Source organism: Echinops telfairi, unplaced genomic scaffold (assembly GCF_000313985.2).
Source record: "Echinops telfairi isolate 266 unplaced genomic scaffold, ASM31398v2 ScPeMD7_11;HRSCAF=52, whole genome shotgun sequence".
Classification (NCBI taxonomy): domain Eukaryota; kingdom Metazoa; phylum Chordata; class Mammalia; order Afrosoricida; family Tenrecidae; genus Echinops; species Echinops telfairi.
The window spans coordinates 4477968-4488464 of NW_022103908.1; the positions used below are offsets into that span (position 1 = coordinate 4477968).

Sequence of the window (10497 nt, forward strand, 5' to 3'; positions counted from 1 at the left end):
GGGCAATGAATGTACAAATGCACTTTACACAATTAATGTGTTTATGGATTGTGATAAGAGTTGTATGAGCCCCTAATAAAATGATTAAAAAATAAAAAAAACACTTTAATATCATTCCAGATAATTGAATATATTTCTTTGATACAACACCCAAACAAAATGGTATTTTCTTCAATAAACTTTTATAAATACATAAAATAAAATAAAAAAAGAGCAATCTACCAAATTGTACTGTTTCTTTTTTTTTTTTTTCTTGTAGAAACAAGATCCTAAGTTCACTTACGAGGTGATAGTTGTTGATGATGGAAGTAAAGACCAGACTTCAAAGGTAAATAAACTTCCTTATAGAATTGCCACGTGGTAGGCCAAAGAATATTTCCGCGAATGTGAAATCTCTTTGCTCCATAGGGGACCCCTAAATTTAGCTGTGCCTTGCACTCTGTGGTTGCAGCATGGGATAGAGGAAAGTGCACACAGAGTTTGCTTATGGGACATTTATCTCCTGTCTTTGTGCTCCACCAGGCTAGGGAAGCTCATAAAATCACCAGATCGAGGCAAAGCATACACATTAACCATTAACCTTGGCCTCTTAGGGAAACCTCTTTACCTAGCAATTTGTCCCATTCTTTTTTCTAAGCATAATCCCTTTCTTTATGCTCCGCCTTGCCTTACAGTTACTAAAGCAGGCATGCACATAGGAAGAGGCCTTCATATCTGCCACTGGGTATCAGGTATGTCCTTTGGCATGGCCCCCCGTCGAGGTTTACTCTGGGGGGAAGCAGTGTCCTAGTGCTTTGTCCCCACCCATCCCTACCTTTCTAGACTTCTCACTGCTGTGCCCCGTGCATTGACGTTTGGAAGGGGCACAGAATCCTTGTCCAGATGACCTGCTCCCTAACCATCGAAGTGTATGTATGATTAAGAAAGCCTCACAGTGCTTCTCTGACATTCTTGCCTCTGCAACAGGAGATGTTCTTGCTAAATAGCAATATTAAACAAAACAAGACAAAAAGCCATTGCTGTCAGGTCAGCTCCTGACGCCTGATGTTCCCGTGTGTGACAGCAGAACTGCGCCACCCTGTGGAGGCTAATCCCCAGGCCTCCACGGTGCTGTCGGGGTGGTGGGCACAGCCAGCTTTGAAGTTAATGGCACCATTAACTAATAGCCGGGAAATTGTAAATCCCCTAAAGCAAACCCTTTGTCACTGAGTCCGTTCTGACTCAGCAACCTATGGGGTGTCCAAGGTCACCGTGGGCAGAGCAGCTGGTGCCTTGCTTAGCAGGAGTCTTTTAACCACTGTGCCACCAGGATTCCTTCCAGGGACTGCTAAACCAAAACCCAAGGTCCTAGAGTGGGCTCTGATTCACAGCGACCCTGTGCAGTTTCTGAGACTCCATACCAAAACAAATAGTCTCCTCTTTCTCCGGTGGAGTGGCTGGTGGGTTTGAACTACTGACCTTGTGGCTAGCTGTTCAACGCCTCCTTGACAGTGCTACCAGGTCTCCTAGGGACCTGTACTCTGCCATTGCATCAATCCCAACGCTTAGCGAGTCTCCAGGATGGTAGAAATGCCCCTGTGGTTTTCTAGGGCTTTAACTCTACAGGAGTAGAAAGCCGCATCTTTATGTCATGGAGCCACTGGTGGTTTCGAACTGCACACCTCGCAGTTAGCAACCCAATGCATGTCACACCACACAGCCAGGGTTCCTATAGTGGGACCTGTAGTGGGCCATAAATTAACTATGTAGGGAACTATCCAGTTACTTGATTAGTGATTAGTCATTTTTATAAGCAGCTGTGTGTGCACAAAGTGCTAAGTACTAGGTGGTTCAGACACACAGCTGCCTGTCCCTTTGTGTAAGGCTGCCCCAGGGCCATGCACCAGGCCCACACACACACTGCTCTGTCAGTGAAAACGAGCCCCGAATCAGATGCTCTCCAGCCTTGGAAAGAAAAGGAAGTAACGATTTAAACTGTTAGGGATGGTTATGATGTGGAACACGGAGAAGAGTATGTTCAGATTGTGTTTCAAAAACAAACAAACAGTACAAACAAAGGTCTAGAGACCAAAAAGAGCTGGTGGGCCCTGCTTAGGGAAGGTGAAGGCTGCCCTTTAGATGGGAGTGTGATGCAAAAGCTACGAACACAACGTATTTCAGGTGTTGCTAAATAAGAAGGAGCGAGCCTAGGAAGAGCCCCTTGCACACCTGCTGGGAGCACAGACGCAGCCTCCCCTTAGCTGTGGAAGAGCACTTTGGGCCTGTGCATAGCAGTATCATCTGGAAGGATCCAGGCCCCTTGTGCCCAGCGGGACAAGTAGCAGGGACTGGAGCTGGGCAGGTGACCTAACAACTTCCAAAGCTGGGAGAAGCAGAAAGCGCGAAATCATATCTCGTATGAATTCTCAGTAAAATCAGTAAGTAGTTAACTCCTAAGTTGAGTATTTGTGGATTTATTTTTAAAAGCATAGCTATGCCTTGCAGTGTCCCCAGCGCACCTTCTATGTCTTGCCCTTGGAGAAACATAATCCTTGTTCCTAAGTAGTTTATGGACTGAGAAGGCCAAATGTACGCGCAACGTAAACAACACTGGAGTGTACTGCAAGTGCACAGTGACATTTTTCCACCCTTAACAAATAGATTTGATAGGTGAGTGAGCACCAACTCTGAACTAAACACACACTAGATGGGGAAGTGACAGCTGCTACAGTGTCCCTGTCCAAAGGGCACCCTCTCAAACTTCAATACCCAGGTATGCCATGGAGGCGTGGCACCAACATACGCTTCTCTGAAGCTAGCATCAGCTAATTATACAGAGACGTGGTCTTCCTGGTTTGGAGCCTTGTGCCATTTCAGAACACACCAACACCTCCGCTGATGTTTGAATAGACGCGTCTCCAGCAGCTGTGAGCATGCGTCCCAGACAGGTGCTGGGATGCAAAGATGTAAGACCAGGCTCTGCCTTGAGATTCACACCTAACACCAGGTGACACATGCGGTCATTGGAACAGAGTTGTCTTAAATGTGTGTACCCGTGAGGAGGGGTCTCAGGAAGAGTCACTTAAGAAATACACGCATCTAGCCATCTCATGGGCCAGGCCGTCTGAAGGGGGCTCTTTCTAGAGAGGCCTCCCTCTGAACTGTCAGGTTGGACACACATCTTTTCAATTCTCATTGCCATTTCATCACAAAAAGGGTCCAACTCCAAATACCGTGCACCTTGAAGCTATAAATAACAGCCAAGGCTTGATGAATTCCCTCCCTCTGCCCCGTGTGTCAGCACTACACCACTGGCCGTGCACATTGTTATTAGGAAGTATTGATGGACATGGAAACCGTGGTGGGGTTGGGGGATGGTGCTTGAGCTGTCGTGGCCAATCCTAATAGGTGAGAATGCTAGAATGTAATCCGGTAAGAGAAAGCCTAGCCATGTGAGTACATGGTGTGTTCTGGCTGCCTCACATGCTGCTCATGAAACAAGGGACTAATGGTGCTGTCAGTGAGCATTGGACTGCTAACCCCAAGGTCAGTGGTTCAAACCCAGCAGCCACTCCTCGGGGGAAAGATGGAGCTATCAGCTCCCATAAAGACGCATACCCTCCCACACACCTTATATTATAGGATCCTGTGAGTCAGAATCAGCGCAATGCCAGTGGGTTGGGTTTGCTTTTAGTGAGGCAGCATCAGGCCCTGCGGCGAGGAAAGTTAGGCAAAGGCCACGTCTGTACCTTGACGTGATATTTATAAGCAGTTAACTGTTATTGAAAGGATTTAAACCAAGGGGACCATTAAAATTTGCAGATTAGAATAGTGCTCCTATAGCACCGGGGAATGAATTTGGGAGTCAGGACAGAGATGTGAGGCCCACAGGGTCGGTCATGAGATGATGATGCCACCGAGCATTTTAGAAATGGATTTGACAAGTCTCAGTCGCTGGCCAGTTGTGACTGCTGCTAACGTGGGAGAGCAGGAGATGCTTCTCGGGCCATCCACCTGAGCAGCCTGGCAGGTGAGGATGCCTTTCACTGCAGTGAGGAATATAGGGCTCCAAGAAGTGGGGAAATTCCACTCTTTAAACCACTTTGCCACAGACCACTTGAAGCCCTGTCGTCGAATGAGCAGGAGGAGGAGGTGACTTGAGAGTCTACTCTAGGGTGTGTCTGACAAAAGCCTGGGTTATTGTGGACCAGTAAGATTGATCAGCATATCATATAAATAGGAATTAAAGCCAACAGTGGTTCCTGCTGTGTGGCTGTCCAGAGAAGCTTCAAAGGGCTTGCTGTGGGGTTATACAACAATATGCCTCAAGGGCATATCAGTGTTGGTGTTTTTCCCTTTTGTTGTCTACTTAATCGTTTATTTTGTGGATGAAGTTCACTGTGAAACCGACAGAAAATGTATCTGGCGACTGTTGCAATGGGTTACTTAGTAAGATTCATTTCCTATGCTGGCCTACAGTTGGAACTGGCAGGCACATCCCCAGCCCTGGGAGCGCTCGGGTCCTCCTCGATGCACGCCTCCTGGCTGCTTCGCCACCTGGCTGGCACTGTGGTCCTGTCATGCACCTGCTTTTGTCCAGGTTGCTTTCAGGACCCCTCACTGGTGATGCACGGCTGGGAAGTGGCTGGGGTGGTGTGTTCTGTTCTGGAGGCTGTCAGCCCAGACCGGTCATTACTGAGGACGGTGACGCAGGAACTGTGCAGGGCCCATCTGGTGGCTGCCCGCCACCCGGGGCCAGTCCTTGGCTCACACACACACACTTTCTGCTATTTCCTGAGGTATCAGTGCCTAAGGGGCAAACTGAGGAAGAGGAGGCAGTGATGATCATTGAAAAGGAAGCATTGGGGAAGGAGGAAACACCAATGAACAGAGACCGTTGCATTTAGCATTGATGGTCAAAGGGAGAGAGAGTGTAAATGGAAAATGGGTGAGGAAAGGTGAACGTGTGAGCCACGTGACCCTGAGTTGAGAAACAAGACAACTGGGGGTGCAGAGAGGTAAGTGGCAAGTATGGGTTGTCATTGCCCAACAATTTTAAAAGTAGTTTTATTGGCATATGCATTACATTATGCAATGTAATTGATCAGCCACATTAAGAAGATTGTATAGTCACCACCATCAACCTTAGGACATTTTCTTCTCGTTACTCCTCGTTGCTAGCTCCCCATTTCCCCTGCCATGCCCCTCCCTCAGGGAAGAGGCTGTTGCTGGGGGACGAGTGAAGTGTGAGGTGGGCTTTGGAGAGGCTGGAGCAAGTGGGAGGCTGAGGAGGCAGCCCCGGCGCAGAGATGGAAGACTCGGAAGCAAAGAACAAGGAATGGCCCGGTTGGTGTCTGCTGGGAGGAAGGTTGGCGAGAGGGAGTCCAGGGTATGGACAGCCTGCTGGTCAGACAGGTAGCCACGTTTCGTGCTTTGGATCACGCGGGTGTGTGAGCACGTGCACTTCTTCATCTCCCAGCAGCGCAGTCACTCAGAAGAGTCGAGGAAAGAAGCTGACCACGCTGTTCCGGTGGTTCCTCCACGAGTGGCTCCGTGTCAGAGCTGCGTGGGGATTCCCTGGCTGCTCTAGGCCACAGATCGCGCAGAGGGCATGGTACCACGGGAAAGGGTGCACTGGCACAGCAGGGGTTGTCACCAAAGTAAAGCACACTTTCTAGAACTTCGTTGGAACCCAGTTCATTTTAATCTGCCTTTCTTTTAACAGGTAGCTTTCAGGTATTGCCAGGAATACGGCAGTGACAAAGTGCGGGTGATAACGCTGGTGAAGAATCGCGGGAAAGGCGGAGCCGTTCGGACGGTAATACATATTTTAACCATCCTTACCTAAAACACAGGGCCCCTGAATTACCACTTTTGTAGACAGTAAAACATATACGAGGGGTTACCCAAAGTACACTAGATTTCTTTTTCAAAGCTATGTATTTAAATTTTTTACAAAACAGCCTTATTACCTTCAAAGTACTCTCCATTATAATTAATTCATATGTCAGATCTGTGATTCCATTCTTGAAAACATTTTTAGACTCATCTGTTTGGATGGCTGACAGCACCTCGCTCATTTTTTCTTCACCTCTTCTACTTCATTAAATCACTGCCCTTTCATGTCCCTCTTTATTTGTGGAAACAAAACGAAGTCACATAGAGTGAGGTCAGCGTAGTAAGGTATGTGGGGCAAGAGAGGAGTACTGTTTTGTTGTTGTTGTTGTTTGCCAAAAACTGGCACACTGAGATGGCTGCGTGAGCAGGTGCATTGTCATGGTGGGAAAACCAGTCCCCAGTCTGTCACAAATCAGGCCTTTTTTGTCGCATTCTGTTACACTATCTTTTCAGAACCTCTAAATAGACAGCTTGATTAACAGTCAACATTTTTGTCCGTTTGGGAAGTTGACGGGCGTCCAGAACAAAGTTTGTCATCGATCGACATTTCACCATTTTTTGAAAGGAGCAAACCACTTGTACACTGAGTTTCTCCAATAGTGATGTCCTTGTAAGCTGTGTTTAGCATCACAACAGTTTCTGTGGCATTTTTCCCCAAGCAGAAAACAAAATTTCATAGCCATATGCTGTTCTCTTTAATCAGCCATCATAATAAACCAGGTTCAAGTGAAACTGCTTTTACGATAAAATTGGCTGTGGCCAGAGAGAACCTTCCCAGATGATGCCACCAGGTGCACTAACTCAGAACGGAGTTTCTCAAAGCTTGCCTAGCAGGAAAAATGGATACTATGAAAGCTCTACCCAGTAAAATTCCATTTTTTTAGGGTGGGGGTACTCCCTCGTATATCCTACAGTTAGCTAATCAAGTATCAACATTTTGAGTTATTGAGGATATTTTGAATAATAATCATACATACATACATATAGCTGAAACATTCAGCTATATATATGTATAATATACTATGCCATTATATTCATGTGGAAAATATGTTCGCGTGTATCTTAATCACATATTTAAAATGTTGCCACCTACCTGTATGTGTCTTTGATTTGAGACACCTTTAATAAGAGTGATGTTCTTGCAGCTTATGAAATGCTTCTGTTTATTAAATTTTTCCCATGTGAAGGCACGGGGCTATGCTTGGCCTTGAGATCTAAGATGAATCTGACATGTTCCAGCCCCTGTGAAGTTTACCGTCTCAAGGAACAGATAGCATGTGGCTAACAAGGGAAGTGGTTCTGCTTATGAGAGGGGCCAAATGAAGCACTCACCAGATATTGTGGCTCAGCTCGCAGAGTTGTGTACAGAATGTTGGCGGCATACTCAGCCTGGGACGACCAGGCAAGACTTCCTAGGGAAGTTCACCAGGTCTAAGCAGTCCTTTTGATATTATTAATTGAAGACATATGGGTTCCCTTTAAAGATTTTTTAAGCTTAAGAAACAAAAAGAACCAGAAGGTGCTAAAGTCAGGGCTGATTTCTCACAGAAATGCCCCCAAATGTGTCCCTTTTTGATGAGAACACATAGGAGCCTTGTCATGGGGGAGCTTTCCCTCAGTGGGTTCTGCTACAGCATGGTTAATTGTATCAAAACACGCTCCTGGGGAGACATCATCATTCTTCATGTCTCCAGGGAGTCAACAAGCAACCTATCCTGAGCATCCAAACACGGTGAGCCAGGCCTCGGCTCTCGCTTGGACGGGGTCACTTCCAACCCATGGTCGCCATGGCTCTGCCTGTGCTGTCTTTGGGATCCTACGGGTGAAGCCAGGCTTCATCTCCGCTTTACCATTCTTCCAAGAAACGCCTTAGGACTGACCTCCAGCCCAGTGGTTTAAGATCCTCACTGGAAGCTCTCACCCTGTCTGCCGCTGATCTGGGGGTAACTGTCTTGGCACTCCACAAGTAGAGCGCTTGCTCAACTCTAATTACTCGGTCGGTCAGAATCGTGTGGCCATGTCAGATGACCAGTCTACACTGCTGGCTACTGAGTCTGCGGTTCATTGTGGGACCTCTTTCATTCGCTCCCGGACGAGGCAGCTTCCTCACACAACAGGCTTCGCCTTCACCATCGTCTCGTCCTGGGCCTTCTCAAAGTGAGCGTTCTCCCAGAGTGCACTGCTGGTCTCCTAGGGGCACGGTCCCCCTAGCTTTGGATGCTCCGGATAGGTTGCTTGTTGACTCCCTGGAGACATGAAGAATGATCACGTCTCCCCAGGAGCGTGTTTTGATACAATTAACCATGCTGGTCTCATCGCATAAGAAAAGTGGCCTTACCTGTGACTTCAGTGGAGCTTATGTTGAAAGCCAAAGCTTGTACTTGTATTTTTTTGATTCCACTTCTCCGTGAACTTGTTGATGATCTCACATATGCTTACTCCAGCCATACTTTGCACAGAAGAACAATCAGTTCAACATTGAATGTTATAATGTTGCTAACTAAGCATCTGGATGCCTCAGAGGACAAAATAGTATTTGCCTGTATTTTCACTTCCTAAATTTTATTCAGTCTATATTTAATATTTTAAACTGAACAGCTATAATGTTCTTTGATGCTTTTCACAACTGCAGGGGAGCTTCAAGGGGTTCGTGGACAATTACATTAGCTAAAGCTACATTTTCCCACAACATTGTGAAGCCTTCTCATGGATGTTATGACTGTGTGTCCCTGTTGCTTGTGTATTTCTTTGTGGGATTTGCTTAGTCTGTCCCTGAACATGTTCTCCGTCTGCTGCCCTGAGTAGACTCCAACCCTTCACAAACATCATGACACTTATGCAATGTATGTATAATTAGTATGGTAGCAATATTTTACATGTTTTACTCACCTTATACAGAATATCTTGAATATGTCCAAATACATTTTACTGTTTTCCAAAGTATTAGTAGTGTGATCTCACAAAATTGAAAATCATGAAATAATTGACAAATTTGGAAGTTCTCATCGATAAATTTTATTTTTAGCAAACTCTGCCTTCCTTTGGCCATTTTGTGTCCATTATTTCACTCTTCGGGATTTTCAGTGAAGCAGGATGAACCACAATGTCATTGAACGACTCCTTCATTTTAAGCTACTTTCTTGTACCTGTAATTTTTAAAACAGGGGATATTCAGTTCTCGAGGAAGAAAGATCCTTATGGCAGATGCTGATGGCGCCACAAAGTTTCCAGATATTGAGAAGTTAGAAAAGGGACTGGATGACCTGCAGCCTTGGCCTGTGAGTATACAAACAAGAATTCACGCTGAAGAGAATGTCCCTGAAAGCTGGCGCAGATGCCTTTGGTGCGAAGTCTCCCCAGCGCCCCGGAGAGCTCGGCCTTTTGTTCTGAGTAGGGAGGAGGTGGTGGACATTGACTTGATTGGTGCTCAGTCGTGATTCTTCCTGGGTTTTACATCTACCCTAGTTTTGCTATTATGTCTTTTATTTGAAAGCACACACTTCTAGGTAAAGATGGCACAAGGAAAGCGAATCGCAGAATCTGCCTTTTGATGAATACTGTAAAAAAATAGTTGCGTGTTCTGTTTCATTTTTACCAGATGGCTGCAGATTTTTACTTGGCAAACTCCCATTTGATTTGTCAGCACGACAGCCCCTCCCGCCTTAGACGTTGACAATTAAAATAACAGCGTGTGGAACCGTAAAATGCCAAAGACACAGGTCGCCCACCATTTGACTGTAAATGTGTATAAAACTAAAGGGCTCCCTCTCTTGACCATTATCAGCTCCCAGTTCAGGTCATTGGATACAGACACATTTTCCGAGCCACCTCTTCACGTCAGATTGTTGATGCTGCCATTCTCCACACTTGGCCTCTGCATCAACCACGTGTCTGTACAGTCGTCCTGAGAGGTGGCCTCGCCCCCCGTTACTGAAACGCTGGCAGGAGCTCTATTTATTTATTTATTTTTTGCACAGAGCCTCTGTTTCTTCAGATCCGTGTGCGAAGCCCCGAGGCTGTCCACTCTTCTTCCAGCTCTCTGCTCAGCAGGTCTTGGCCACAGTCGCCTTCTGCAGCCTCTGTTTTTCTGTTTTATCTGGCCCTTTCCCCCCTTTTATTTCTTCCTTTTCCCCTGCTCCCCCTCGCTTGGCTCTGGCTGATTGCAGTATTTCTTGGGGTGGTCTTTCTGCACTCAGTTGTAAGACTGCTTTGGGAACCTCTCTCATCTCACCACTGCAGTAGCTGCAGCCTCGGGTAGAGTCCCGGTCCGTCCCAGTCCTCGGCGGAGAAGGAGCAGGCAGAGATCGCAGTTATGTCTGCTAAAAACTCTCCGATGGTCGGATTGTGCATCTCTGCGCGAATTCTCCTGTTTTTCTCCAAATTTACCATTTGGTTTTCTTTTTGAAATAAGGAACCTTTCATTTTATTTTTAAAAGTCATTTTTAATAAAGCTTTTTATTTCTAGAGTACTTTTGCATCTGACTTTAAAAAAAACTGATTTCTAAATTGACTCAGCTGTATCGAGTGTAGGGCCACTTTGTATTTCCAGTGCCGTATGTTTGTATTGTAGCTGTGTTGGTGATTTAGAATTCAGGTATCATGCAATTCAATAGTTCAGTC

At 46.1% G+C, this 10497-nt stretch overlaps 1 protein-coding gene across 3 annotated transcripts in view; it reads left to right on the top strand.

Annotated features, from left to right (window-relative positions):
• The window catches only part of ALG5 (ALG5 dolichyl-phosphate beta-glucosyltransferase), a 32758-nt gene that overhangs the window by 5943 nt on the left and 16318 nt on the right, over positions 1-10497 (top strand). For all 3 annotated transcript variants that reach the window (XM_045287146.1, XM_045287147.1, XM_004711273.2), the window contains exons 4-6: positions 260-328; positions 5705-5797; positions 9042-9155. In XM_045287146.1, coding sequence (XP_045143081.1) covers positions 260-328; positions 5705-5797; positions 9042-9155 — 276 coding nt within the window. The remainder of the gene's footprint in view (positions 1-259; positions 329-5704; positions 5798-9041; positions 9156-10497) is intronic.